The following is a 14844-nucleotide window of genomic DNA, read 5'->3' as shown; positions in this document are numbered from 1 at the left end:
GCTGCTTTTGTCGTTCTTGTGCTGAAAAGAAGTGTCTTGTTTTAGCGGGGCGTGTCCGTGACTAATTTCTCTACCTGGAAAACAGTCTCTGGTTGTCGCTATCAGCTCTTGTCGTTTTTGCTGGAAGAATCGCTAGGAAGTAAACTGATTTGAATTTTGGCACAGACTGTACTTTCTTGAAAATATTCTATTCATAACTTAGTGTGACTGGAGCATAAGTGTGTGTGACCATTCATGAAACACAACTCCTGCGTGACATTGTCTCTTATCTCAACCTTACTTAGTTCTATTGCTTCCTCTCTCACTCTCTCCCTCCCTTCCTCTATCTAACCATCTCTCTATCACTCCTGCGCCACTTTCTCTCTCTCTCACACACACACAAACACACTCTCATTCTCACTCTCTCTTACTTTTGGTAGAGAATTAGTTGGAAGGATACTTCGAATATTCTTTCCGAAGAATGAACATTGATATGTAGTATAAATGTTGTAGTATATGTAGTATATGTTGGACTGTAGTATAAATTTGAAAAGGGACAGTTTTGGGCATAAGCCTGTTGTGCCTCCTCATATAACTGTAAAAATAATTATACGACTGAGAAAATGAATATAAACTATAAATTCAAACTTTCGTTACAAATTTTCTGTGCTTTTACACTCCAGAGCAAAGCTCGATCCCCCGATATTATTCGACTAAACGAGTGACCCAAATGAAGGGATTCAAAATATATAAAAAAATTAAAAATGGGAATGCGAAAAATATTATAATAATTGAAACTCCAAAAATTTATCATTTAATTAAGAGACATTTATGCCATTAATCATTTTCTGAAAAACATTAATAATTGGCAATAATAATTTTGCAATATTGCACTAATAGTTTTAATTTTAGATGACTCTCTCCTGGATTATTGAGATCTGTGTTGGAGATTCCTCAGTGATTGCTGCATCATCTGAGAAAACCCCGTGAAAGTGAGCTCTGTTCGAAATTAACAGAATGCTCAAGTATAGAGATTTAGAAGAAAACAACCATTTCATTTAATGTTCATTGAAATCGACCTTATCAGTATTTACTCATGAATTACCGGTAGCGTATTGTTAATGTATTAAGATTTGAGAAGATAATATGAGCATCTTATTGGTTTTTCTCTCAATCATTGTAATGGACGGCTTAATTGCTTTTAAATAATTATAAAAATATCACAGATTATTGACCGAACGTAGTGAGATCTATGTTTTAACTCGGATTTTCTTTTGTCTGTCTGTATGTAACGCAATTACGGCCAAACGCGTTGATAGAATTTGATGAGATTAGGCAGGAATATTCCTTTTTCAACTGCGCGTCGATGGTATACATCGGTTCAAGGTTCTTTGAAATTTTGCATTTTAAGAATAATAAGAAAATGAATTCCTCCATACTCTGAATTATTCATAATCAATCAGCTGACAAGTGGATTACACAGAGGTCTGGAAAAGCCGTGTCAATTTCTATAAGGTCTACAGTTTCAATCAAAGACCTTGAAGAGATATGCATCTATGCACCTTGAAGAGATATGCATCTTCAAGGTCTTTGGTTTTAATATTTTGTCTTTCAGTCATCCTATTATATTAAGCAAGCAATTTCTGTATATCTGTTTATATTTTTATATCTGGTTACCTGGTTATTTATGCTGAACAGATCTCGAAAACGGCTCTAACGATTTTCACGAAATTTGGAACATAGTAGGTTTATGACATAAAAATTCGATTGCACTAGGTCTCATCCCTGGGAAAACTCGCTGAAGGACATGGAAAGGATAACAATTATGCATCCATGGAAAAACAGATGATAATTTCGTCGTCTGTCGAAACAGAAGATGCGTGTGTGGGAGAGAGACAGAATTATTTCCAGCTTTGTAAGCAATCAGCAAGAAATATTATCTAGAAATTTTAATCGACTTGATCAAAATAATCTGATTTATTGACATGACATGATAATCATTCTAAACTAGAGAATATCAACACTGACAATTTAAGTGATGAGTGAGTGTTATTTTGTTATTCAATTTGGTTTGTAAATAATCTAAATTAGAACTTTTTTGTTTTTAAATTTTTGGACTGAAAATTGAACCTGAATTCAAGTGTATGGAACATAGCCTACTTTCTGGACTATTTATAGTGTATAAATAAAAATTCGGGGAAGAAACAGTTTTGGGCTGTGCCTGTTAGTCCTTCCCCAATCATTTTAAAAAATTTTGTTCTGTTTATCAATAGTTTATAAATAAATAACGAGCGATGTTCGGTGCCCCGATATTGGTATTATTATGCGTGCCCATCATTATCAATATTCTCACTTTTGAAAAAATAATTCAATAGTTGATTAAAAATAGTCAAATGAACTAAATAATGCTGAAGAAATTATAATATTTTTATTGTAAAAAATTAATTCTCATCAGATGGAAAGATTATCACAGAACTGGATGAATTATATGGAATACAAATTCACTTTGAAACTTTTCAAACAGGTGACATCAGATACTTGTGGATGAGAAAACTGCGTGAGGTCTACTGTTAACAGAACTACTAGTTACATTCCAGTACAATTATCTTGTTTCACAATCCCAATATCGGGGCAACGAGCTTCGCTCGTTATTTATTTATTGATAAACAGAACAAAATGATTGGGGAAGGACTAACAGACACAGCCCAAAACTGTTTCTTCCCTGAATTTTGATTTTGAGGTCGTGTTTATATTTTACAGCTGGCTATACGTCAGTTTATGAATTTCGGGGATGAAAAATTTTGATTTTCCACAGATGCACTCGCTCACTCACTTTATTATCCACAGACGATGAAAGTTTCAGCTATTTTTCCAAGGATGAATTATCCTTGACAGGTAGTTTTTAGGGAATATGAAAAGATAGACCAATTGTCTCAAAGGTCTATTGCTGGTTTTCAAATAAAAGGAAATTCAAAATGAAAAACAAATTTTATTATCTTCAAAATACTCAATGTTCGAGTATATTCACCCTCCAATAGACTACATTCAACACAGTAGAACCTCTATAATTTGTAGCTTACGGGACCAAGCGTTTAATACAAATTTTGGAGGGTGACGAATATATATCAATCTCTGCAATATCGAGGCTGATGGAACCAAATTCGAAAAATTGTATCATGCATACTGATCCCATCATTACCCATAATTAATTCATAATATAGCCTCTATGAATGGATATAAGAAAATATTGTTAAATATCAATTTGACATACTTGTAAAAGATTTCAGAGATCAAAACAACTGTTCATGAGCGAGTTCTTTAACCCAGGGTGTCTCTAGTTATATTATTATATGTGAATCCATAGAGCTTTCAATGAATTCATAACTGGAGTTATCAGTTACAATTGCATATTAGTGTATTTATCTTTATGGGAATACTAATTACAGTGTTTTTGATGGCAAAACTACGAATTATAGAGTTATCGAGAGGTTTCAGTGTACTCTCTAATCTTGACAATTGAACTATTAAGTGAAGTTATTTTTGTTTTGTGTCAAGAAATTTACTAATAGCTCTATTATTTATGCTCCAAATAAATGCAGAAAAGAGAGACAACTGCACAAAATAGGAATGATATATAACGAATAATACAGTTACAAGGTAAGTCATTGCCCGATATTACTACGAAGAGAGATAGAAAAGAGTCATGTTTCCGAAATAAATTGTCAATGGTCTTGTTAAGAATAGCCTACACATGGGAATTCATCAAACAATGACCATTGTTTGAAAACAAGACAGCTCTGCGTAGTACAGTCCTTCCAAGAAGTGTAACTTAACCGTCTTGTTTTGGAAGTGTCAGAGATTCGATGTGTCTGACTTTGTCGTTTCTGTACGAATGTAAAAGTGCCCGGTTTTGGCGCCTGAGGCACACGCCAATTCGAGACTTTCAATACAGTCTTTCCCTGTCGCTGGCGTACGGTGTCGATGGATGAGATAGTCGCTGTCCACTCCTGTCAGGTTCTGGGTGTGTCGGAGGACTAAGGTGGCGCATACCCATATTTCTACATTGTTAAAAAACGATATGATAACATTGCAGAGCTAGAAAATAATACCCTAAACTATACAAAAATACACACCCAGAAATTATAAAGACAACTGATAAAAAAATTGAGACATTAGGCAGTTTTTATGTAATCCGTAATCGAACTAATAGAAGATTTATCTGCTATCTGCTTTGTCGAATGATAGACAAGGATAGCAACACCAATGTTAATCATGTACTATCTTGGCAGTAAATGGGGCAAGAACAAAGAAACACAACTGAGGTCATACAAAGCCATAAACAGGCCTATCCTGAATATTATGCAGCACCCATTTGGTCACCTCAGCTCTCGGATACACATTGGCGTAATTTACAGTCATGCCAAAATGCAGCCCTACGAACATCAACTGGATGTGTCCTCATGTCAGATGAGGACCATCTGCATTGAGAGACTGAAATACTAAAAGGCAAGTGCCACAACAGCATGATATCCCAGCAGTACCTGTTAGCCTGCCACCAACAGGATCATCCTCGCCATCATGTTACCCTAAAGGAACTGCCCCCAAGAAATATAAAAAGATCAGTAAATGATCTGATCGGCGAAATTGGGTGGCTGGAATCAAGACCATCCATTGATAGCACAAGGTACAAGGAGGGGATCAAGTCCATACACAAAAAGACGGTCGACGAGAGCATTAGCAGACTGAAGCTTAATCCTGTGTTTGGATACCCCCATCCAACTCAAAAAATGCTGATTAGAAAAGCCTGCCCAGAAGAACCCGCACCATTTTTGCTCAACTGAGATCGGGCTACTCTGTGATTGTGAACAGTTACATGTCCAGAATCACTGATGGTGTGCTTGATACATGTCCCGACTGTGGCGGCGGACCCCACAGCACAGAGCATCTTTTCAGCTGCCCCTCGAAGCCGACACTATTGACAGCCGCCAGCCTCTGGACCGACCCCTGTGGGGTGGCCCGCTTCCTGGGCCTTGAGACGGAGGAGGAGTGAAACAACAGGGTTCCCGAAGTTTCTACAACAACAACAACAACAACAACAACAACAAATACTGTCACTATAACGTGGACCTCACTATAGAGAAATATATATAATCCTAAATATATAAATATATGTCCTTCAACGAACATTGCGCCTGTACAATAGTTTAAACCCGATTCTTGACCCATTTGGTGATAATTTACGCAAATTTTGTTTTAAATCTATGCAAGCTCTTCAATTTTAACTGTCACATTATTTTGCAGACCTTCAATAATATAGTCTTCCTTTCATTTTCCCCCATTCTTTTTTTTATTAAATTTTTCGTTTTCTTTATTAAGTTTTTTTCAATTTTTAAAATGTGGTTCTTATTTATAATCAACTTTTTTCTAACTATCTTATCTTCTTTTAAGCAACTTTTTTTGCTTAATTTCAAGTTCTTAATAATATTATTTCTAAATAATCTGTGCCATACTTTTTGTGTGAATGAGGTTTGTTTTAGCTGTAAACCTCTTCGAGTTGTACTTTTTTCATGTAATGTATTCTCAATAAATAGATAAATAAATAAATTAAGAATATGATAATTACTATCAAAATAGCTGGTATCTTCCTCGTGGTCCAGCTGTGGAACAAACTCAGCTTTCTGGCGAAGAAGCGAGTTCCAATCCATGCCATCGAAGTAAGGATGTTCCTTGACCTCGTGAGGTCCCCCTGTGCCAAGGCGATCCCTCGTGTTCTGCTGAAGAAGCTCACTGATGATGTCTTTTGCCTCCGGCTGGATGGGCCAATCGTCTTCAGATGGCCATTCAATATCATCTGCAATAATGCATGTTGTTTGTAAGTGTTGTAATGAGAATCTACTATGAAAATCTATAATGTAAAATACATTATAATTTTTTTTCATGGTCATGAAAATCTTGATAGATATAGTCAATCAAATCACGTGTTTCCTTTGTTTAGCAACATATTATTATGTATAAATAGTAATTAAATATCACAGTATAAAAAAAGTCCTTTTCCTATCATATTAACCTTCAAATGCAAAATTTGAAAAAAAACCTTACATCTTCGCGCAATTCAAAAAGGAATATTCCTATCCAATTTCATGAAATTGCTTTATTTGGCCGAAAATATGTTGAAAACAAAACGGGGTTTGGGAGACAATTTTTGACCCTGCAGTTCTGTTTAGGGTAGTGAGGAGGTAAACATATCAAAAGTCCCCACCCCTACCCCCTGTGCTAAGGGGGTGGGGGTGGTTCGAAGGTACCATTTTTTTGTTTCTCGCATATAACTCGAAAATTATGCATTTCACAGACAAGACTATTCTATAAGAACTTGAAGCTTACATAATTTCCTACAATATTTCAACAACTTTTTCTACATCTCTTTCACTTTTCGAGATATCCGCTATAAAAGATGTAACATTTTTGAAAAAACACATTTTCCTTCAATTTTTTGCTATTTTTGCTCTAATAACTTTTTGAATATCGATGGTAAAAATCCATGCTGATCATGAGCTTATAGAGCATCAAATTCTCTTCAATTTGATGTATAATTTCACAAGTTTACGCACATCCCCACGACTGTTGCAGCAGCTTTAATGTTAAGTGTGAGATCTTCAGTTATGCAAAAATAGACCAGTTGGCAAAGGAATTTGGAGAGAATGTTTTGAACACAATTTTTGACTTCGCAGCTTTGTTAGGACTAGTTGGGGGGTTAACATATCAAAAGTCCCCATCCCTACCCCTTGTGCTAAAGGGATGAGGGTGTTTTAAAAGTTGCATTTTCAAATGTTTTGCTTACACGCTCATATATTGAAAAAATTTAATGCTTACCGTAGATTTGTAGAGCTTTGTTTTCTCTTCAATTTGATGTAGTATTTCATTACTTAATGTTTTTACTTCTATTGTTATAGCAGATTCAATGGGGGGGTGAAATTTTCAACTCGGCAACAAGTGTCAACTTAACAGTTCCACACATTCAATAGACGGGCTAGAGATGCGTTTTTTTTTTTGCTATGTTTACCTCCTAACTAGTCTTCATTAAGCTACAAAGTCAAAAATTGTGTACCAGATGTTCCAGACTCAAATTTCATTGTCAAATGATCAATTGTTACAAAATTGAAACTTGAAAATTGAATTTGCTATAACAATAGAAGGAAAACATTAAGTAGTGAAATAATACATCAAATTGAAGAGAAAACAAAGCTCTACAAATCTACGGTAAGCATTTATTTCTACGATGCATTGTTGGAGAGTTGTAGGCCCTGAAATATTAAAAAATAGGATAAAAAGCTGTTATTTTAACAATTTCACACTTTTAAGAGCGTATATCTCGAAAACTGTTGGAGATATCACAAATCACCACAGAAAAAAATATTGTAGAGAATATATCAAGCTTCATTTATGAATAGTAGCCTATGTCATGTCGGTTGAACGCATTTTTCTCAAGATATGAGCGGGTAAGCAAAACATTTAAAAATTCAACTTTAAAACCACCCTCATTCCTTCGACACAAGGGGTAGGGATGGGGACTTTTGATATGTTCACCCCCTAACTGGTCCCAACAAATTTTCGAAGTCAAAATTTTGTTCAAAATATTTTCTCCAAATTCCATTCCAATTGGTCTATTTTTGCATAACTGAAGATCTCACACTCAACATTAAAGCTGCTGCAACAGTCGTGGGGATGTGCGTAAACTTGTGAAATTATACATCAAATTGAACAGAATTTAATGCACTATAACCTCATGATCAGCATGGATTTTTACCATCGATATTCAAAAAGTTATAAGAGCAAAACAGCAAAAAAATGATGGAAATTGTGTTTTTTCAAAAATGTCACATCTTTTAGAGCGGTTATCTCGAAAAGTGAAAGAGATATAAAAAACGTTGTTAGATAAATATTGTAGGAAATTTTGTAAGTTTCAATTTCTTATAGAATAGTCATGTCTATAGAATGCCTAATTTTCGAGTTATATGCGAGAAACCAAAAAGTGGTACCTTTGAATCACCCCCACCACCTTAGCACAGAGGGTAGGGGTGGGGACTTTTGATATGTTTACCTCCTCACTACTCTAAAAGGAACAAGGGGTCAAAAATTGTCTTCCAAACTTTTCCCTCTATACCCTTTTTTGAGCATTCATTGCCTGGACTATCAGTCAATGATTAATTCAACAAAATACACTGGGCGCAAAAGAAAATTTCGTCCACACCTAATGTAGCCTACATTATAGGTACATTCCTTAAAGAGCATTAATTAGAAATTTATCGGCAATATCTATCAACTAGTTGAGATGCGATTCATTATATCTGTGATAAAAAATGTAGTGACTGTCTGTTGTTGTGAGTCTATCATTTCAGTTTTGCCAGAAGTTGAATTTTTCCCAAACTTCTGAGAAAGTTCAGAAAGAGGTTAATACTTACCATTGACAGTGTGAGCGAATAATTCTTCTGGTGTCTCTCCAAAAAAGGGAACGCAACCGATCAAGAACTCGTATAAAATAATTCCCATCGACCACCAGTCAACTGGTTTTCCATAGCCTTGTCTACAAATAAAAATTTTAAATTTATTACAATAGATTAAATATGGTTCAATCAGAGTCAGCCCAGATAGAATTTAAGGACTCGACTAAATCAACAATATATTACAATTTCAAAGCCCAGTGAAGTATAGATTAGGAATATAAGTTAGAATGAATAATCTATAATATAATTATTGTGAAGGGAATCCCCTTCATGGCTACCGTATCATTTACTTTCGTTGCCTGGCAGCCCTTGAAACAAAAGTTTGTTATCTTGTTTTTGTTCAGTTAGTGATGATTGAGTATTGAGTAAAGAAACGTTCAATTTGAAGAGTTGGATTTTTATTTAATTTAGGGTTGTCAGTTCTTTACATTGGTGGCAGCGGTAAACAAAATGCATCGAAAAAGGCAGATGGAACCTATAGTAGATCCGATCGTGAATTCTAACTGTAAAAGGATGAAGAGAGAAGAGAAACTCTGACAATGATGAGAGATTTATCGCAACAAAGCCTAATAAAATCATTTTCGGGAGAAGCAGGTGAGAAAAATGTTAAACAATTCACACAAAACATAAAACTTGAATGAAAAAGACTAAGAAATTGTCAAAAAAACACTGATTTATTGATAATTAGAAAGACCGGTTTCGGTTATTACACCATTGTCAATCTCTGATAAACTAAAACTAAATACAAGAGCAGCAGAATTTATACTAGTAGGCCAATGGCAGGCGTTCATGCCCTCGACCAATAGCAGTACTCGCCTACTAGTATAAATTCTGCTGCTCTTGTATTTAGTTTTAGTTTATCAGAGATTGACAATGGTGTAATAACCGAAACCGGTCTTTCTAATTATCAATATATCACTGGTTTTTTGACAATTTCTTAGTCTTTTTCATTCAATATGAATAATTACCACAATATCAACTTCTCAACTACACAAAAAGTGAAACATAAAACTAGTAGGGAAAGCTGGAAATTGAAAGAAAGATGAAGATATAAAACTTATTTGTAGGTTGAAAACAACTGGAGCTGCTCTAACTTGCCTAGAGGCACACCCGGAACTATTAGAGGGTACAACATTTCAGGTCTATGAAATAATTTTAATACAAAGGTTTGAGGAAACCTGCGACCCCGAAAAGTGGTTACTCACTCTCAGTAGCATTAAAAAGAAAGACGAAAGTGTTGGAGCGTTTGCGGATAGGTGTCTACAAACGGCATTGAAGGCTATTCCCATGTCAGCAGACCTACAGGAAGCCGCTTGGGCAACGAACTGTTCTAACAGCATTTATACAGGGTCTACAAGGTGCTGCAGGACTAGATCTACTAATTCATCCAGCTAAGGATCTATAATCGGCAATTGAGACAGCTCTAGTAACCTCCAATCAACAGGAGGATGTGTTTTAAGCAGTGTGTGATATTGGTTTACTAGAACCCTCTGGGGGACACTGTATTAGTTCTGTACAGACACGACAATTTAGCTCTAATTATTCGACACGACAATTCAGCTCTAATTATTCTAACCAGCAAGCCAATACTTGCTTTGCCTGTGGAGGTGAAGGACACTTCGCCAGGGACTGTGCTACCCAACACATGAAAGGACATAATAAATTTAATAGGAGACCAATTGATAGAAAACCCATTCCAAAGACTCAAACAACTATAAGTCAGCAGAAATTCTGTTTTGTGTGTTTGGAGACCCACAGCATTCCGCTTATGCTGGTAGATACAGAGTTCAGAGTCCAGTTCAGGATCAATGACCTCAATTAGAAATGGGTTTCTCAGCTTCCCGGCCACCAAGATTAAGATTAAGGGAGTACACAGTTCCAGTTTATCAACAGTCAAAAGTGGAATCTTTTATAAGATGAGGATTGGCAAACAAGATAAGAACATGTTGATAGACACTGGGGCTTAGGTCAGTATCCTCAAGGAGGCCATTCCAGGATTATCTATGGCTATGACTAGTGAACCTATGATACTAAGAGGAGTGACTGGAGACATTATAAAAATAAATTGCAACCAAATAAATTGTGAGGCTGCACATGTGAACATCATGCGTACATTTGTGGTGGCTTAAATTGATCTATATGGGGATGAATTAATAGGCCTGGATGTACTGGATAAATGGGAGCTGTGATTGATGTTTGTAATGGTGATGTAATTTTGCAAGGACTTTATGCTGAAACGCTAAGGATAAGGAAAGGAGCAAAGATGGTGAGGAAGATATCTTGAGTGAAGGACAGCAAAGGAGATGTTGTTTAGAACAGAAGGGTATTGAATCAACAGCTCGCCAAGAGAATTATTTCGAGAGAAAGAAGAACAATCAAAGTAGTATACAGCCACAAGACCAGACAAAATACAATTATTGTGACCAATCAAGCAGCCAAATGGAAAAGAGCACTCAGATTGATTGATTGATTTATTTATTAATACTTTATTTAATGTATGTTTACTCAGACAGTAAACCGGAAGGCAGAAAGGGTCAGGAACCAAACAACAAAAGAATGAAAAGGGGAGATCAAACCCTGAACTCACATCCACATTAAAGGTTAAGGCTAAAGGTTATAAATCTAATAAAACAGAAGAGTTCACCTTTGGAGTTCATTCACTTAGACATGTGTTGGTACCAGTTCAGTCAGAAATGCTGATAGAAGTAACAAACCAGGAGATTCACAAGGAAGATGTCCTTATTGAGCCCATCCCTCTCCCCTCAGGTCTACAGATTGGTAGAAGCATACATAAACCGAATCATGGACAGACAGTGATAAGTGTGGTAAATCTGAATCCAAGTCCAATATCTATTTATCGGAAACAGTTGATGGTATAAAAATTTATCCAAAATGTTGAACCAGATATTCAGGTTGCAACGATGAATAAAACTGATGAGAAGCTTAAACTAGAATTGCAAGACAAACTGGTTCACCTTTCTTCAAGTGACGCCAAGATTCTAGGAGCAGTATACTACAACAGTATTCTCATGTTTTTGAAGAGCCAGGACTACAGGGCAGTAGTGTTAATGTACAAAACCGTATCCCAACTAATGAGAATCAACCTATTACAAAAAGACCTTACAGGGTTCTATTTAATCTAAGACCAGTGGTTGAAAAACATAAAACTTGAATGCTTAAAACGAGAATGATAACTCCTTTCACTAGCCCCTGGAGTGCACCAGTTGTATTGGTAAGAAAGAAAACTACAGATGGAAGTGTTAAGTACCGTTTCTGCACCGATTTTCGATCCCTTAATCAAATCAATAAGGCAGATGCCTACCCACTCCCTTTGATAAATGAGAACAAGGAGTAAAACCATGGAGCAACATGAAAAAAGACTGGAAAATGTACTAAAAACATTTGATAAGGCAAATCTACAGGTGAATTTAGAGAAATGCGACTTTGCAAAGCAAACTGTAGAATATTTGGGACACCTAGAAACTTCAGATGGAGTGAAACCAGACCCTGCAAAAGTTGAAGCTGTGAAGAATTATACACGACCAACAAATATTCAAGAAGCAAGAAGAGCACTGGGACTCTTAGGTTATTATCGGCGGTTTATTCCAGATTTTGCAAAAATTGCACAGCCATTAACTGAATTGACTAAGAGGGAGGGATTAACTTTGAGTGGGGTCCAAAACAAGAGAATTCGTTCCAGAATTTAAAGGAAATTCTTTGTTCATATTGTGTGTTAATCTTCCCTGACTTTGAAAAAAAATTATTCTGGCCACTGATGCTGCCGGAACAGCAATAGGAGCTATGCTTTCTCAGCAAACAGATGAGGGAGAGAGACTTTTATTGTCATTCAACATAATAACAGTTATATACAACGTCAAATCAGCTAGTCAATTATAGTCATAGTCAACAAAAATAACTTAGTCATACACATATAGACATAACTAATCATAACATAATAATAACCTAATATGTACCATAACCATTAAAAACGTGGTTTAGGTTTCTCTAATCAGGTTTAAAATATTCTATTCCATAGAATAGGATTTCTTACGTCTAAAACTTCATTTACTGAATAAAATGGGGTTTTAATCAACCAACTGTATAACTTATTCCTGAACACTTGGAATGGTGCATCTATTAGATCATGATGCAATTTATTAAATATTTTCACTCTAATAAAAACATAGCTATTCTGTGACTTACCCAGTCTACAAGAAGGTGCATCGATATGCCTATTTCTCCTAGTATTATGAGAATGTATATTACTACTTAGATGATGTTTAGACAGGTTGTTTTTTTGTGTATATGACAACAGTAAATATGTAAAGGTTTACTATGGTCAATATTCTTGTTTCAACAAATAATTGTTTGCAGTGAGCCAATCTGTCAGAGTTTGTAATAGTCCTGATAATTTTTTTCTGAATTAATAGAAGATCGCGCACATGTGCGCTATTTCCCCAGAATAGAAGCCCATATGAAATAAAACTCTGGAAGAACGCAAAATATGCAAGTCGCCAATTGAATCCAGCAGAGAAAAACTATTCCACTACTGAGAAAAGGAGATGCTGGCAGTAGTATGGGCAAGGTTCTACTTGCTAGGGAGATAATTTTCCTTGGTAACTGACCATGCTGCACTGCATTGGATGCTAAGTTTGAGGGGTCCTTCATCTCGACTAACAAGGTGGGCCCTGAGGCTTGAATAATTTTTATTATCAAGTTATTCACAGAACTGGAAAGAACCTGCAGATGCACTGAGTAGGCTGATAATGACAATTCAAAGGCGTTTTTCCCTTTTCCCTCAGAGGGATTTTTTCCCCTTTTTTAAGTTGGCAGCACTGTTTCCCCCTCTCCCCCGCCCCCTAACAGTCACTCCTCCCCTCCCCCGCTCTAGGGGAGGTGGACAGGACAGGACAATCGACACCATTTTTAACTTTAACCAAGTGGGCGGTCCACACTCTCATTGGTCGTTCCCCCTCCATCGGGGGCGTGGCCTAAGCCAATACCACACTCTTATTGGTCCACGTGGGGGTCACATTTCCCCCTCCACATCCTACCAAAATAGATTATTCACCTCCACTGGGGCGGGTGAGGGGTGGAAGGAGTGGTGGAGGGGGCAGGGTAGAGGGGGAAACAGTGCTGCCAACATAAAAAAGGGGGAAAAATTCCCTCAGAGGGAAAAGGGAAAAACGCCTTTGAATTGTCATTATTAGCCTACTGCACTGAGTAGAAGAGTAAGAGGATTCACAATTCAAAACTTTGATGATAAAGAGCTTCATGAGCAGCAGCAGAAATGGTGCTGTTGTCTGTTGTCTGAGAAATGGTAATGGAATTGTCAAACATGTACTATTCTGTGGTTAGGAGGTCAAAGTAAACCATTGGAGTGGAGGGTGGCAGTCCCTTCCTCTCTGAGAAAGATGTTATGAGTTTCGGTCACGAGACTACTTGGGCTGGACACCCCGGCATTGAAAGAATCCTCCTTAGGGTTAAACAACAAAATTGCTGGCCTGGAATGATAAGAGAGGTTGAACAATATGTAAGACAATGCCACAATTGTGCTACACGGAATTAGTGTCAATGGATGTTGTTGGTCCCTTGCCAACAAGCACTCATGGAAATCGTTACTATGTGAGTTTCATAGACCACTTCACCAGGTTTACAGAAGCCCTTCCACTAGCAGACCAAACTGCCAAATCAATTGCCAGAGCCTAGGTTACGCAAATCATATCCAGACATGGTGTACCAACCCGACTGATAACAGACCTAGGTAAAAACTTCTTGTCAAAGCTATTTGTGGAAGTATGTAACCAGTTGGGAATATCAAAAATTCAGACCACTGCTTACTACCCAGAAGGCAATGGGAGAATAGAGAGGTTACATTTCACCCTCAATGAGAGCATGGCTCACTTGTTCAATGGGGTGGTAGAGACTGGGACAACTGGCTGCCTTATGCTCTGACGGCTTATAATTCAGTTCTACATTCTTCAACAGGGTTATCCCCATTCTTTCTATGTCGAGGTCATGAAATGGTGTTACCTGCCAATCAAACTATACTTCAAGACTTGAAGCGTTGTTCAGTAGGAGAGCATTTGAAGAAATTTAAAATGAGACTGGGTGAGACTTATCAACAAGCTGTCAAGAGTTCATTGGAAGCAGCAGAAAAACGGCTTATAACCGCTAATAATGGCAGAAAACCAAAGGATTCAATGCTGGAGATGCAGTTCATCTGCACAAGTCCGCAGTAAAGCCTGGAGAATCGAGTTAATTCCATCTCCCCTGGGTAGGACCATTAATTTGAAGTAAGAAGATGTCCCCAGTGAACAGTGTCCCCGGATGTCCCCAGTGGTGATTTTGCCCGATGGCCGCC

The 14844-nt window shown here is 36.9% G+C and overlaps 1 protein-coding gene across 1 annotated transcript in view; it reads right to left on the bottom strand.

Moving 5' to 3' along the window:
- The window catches only part of LOC111047009 (microtubule-associated serine/threonine-protein kinase 3), a 118621-nt gene that overhangs the window by 19987 nt on the left and 83790 nt on the right, over window positions 1-14844 (bottom strand). The window contains exons 14-15 of the mRNA XM_039441875.1: window positions 8439-8560; window positions 5603-5830 (exon numbers count right to left, since the gene is read on the bottom strand). Coding sequence (XP_039297809.1) covers window positions 5603-5830; window positions 8439-8560 — 350 coding nt within the window. The remainder of the gene's footprint in view (window positions 1-5602; window positions 5831-8438; window positions 8561-14844) is intronic.

The sequence above is a fragment of the Nilaparvata lugens genome, chromosome X (assembly GCF_014356525.2).
Source record: "Nilaparvata lugens isolate BPH chromosome X, ASM1435652v1, whole genome shotgun sequence".
NCBI classification, from domain to species: Eukaryota; Metazoa; Arthropoda; class Insecta; order Hemiptera; family Delphacidae; genus Nilaparvata; species Nilaparvata lugens.
This window is presented reverse-complemented; position numbering and strand designations above follow the sequence as displayed.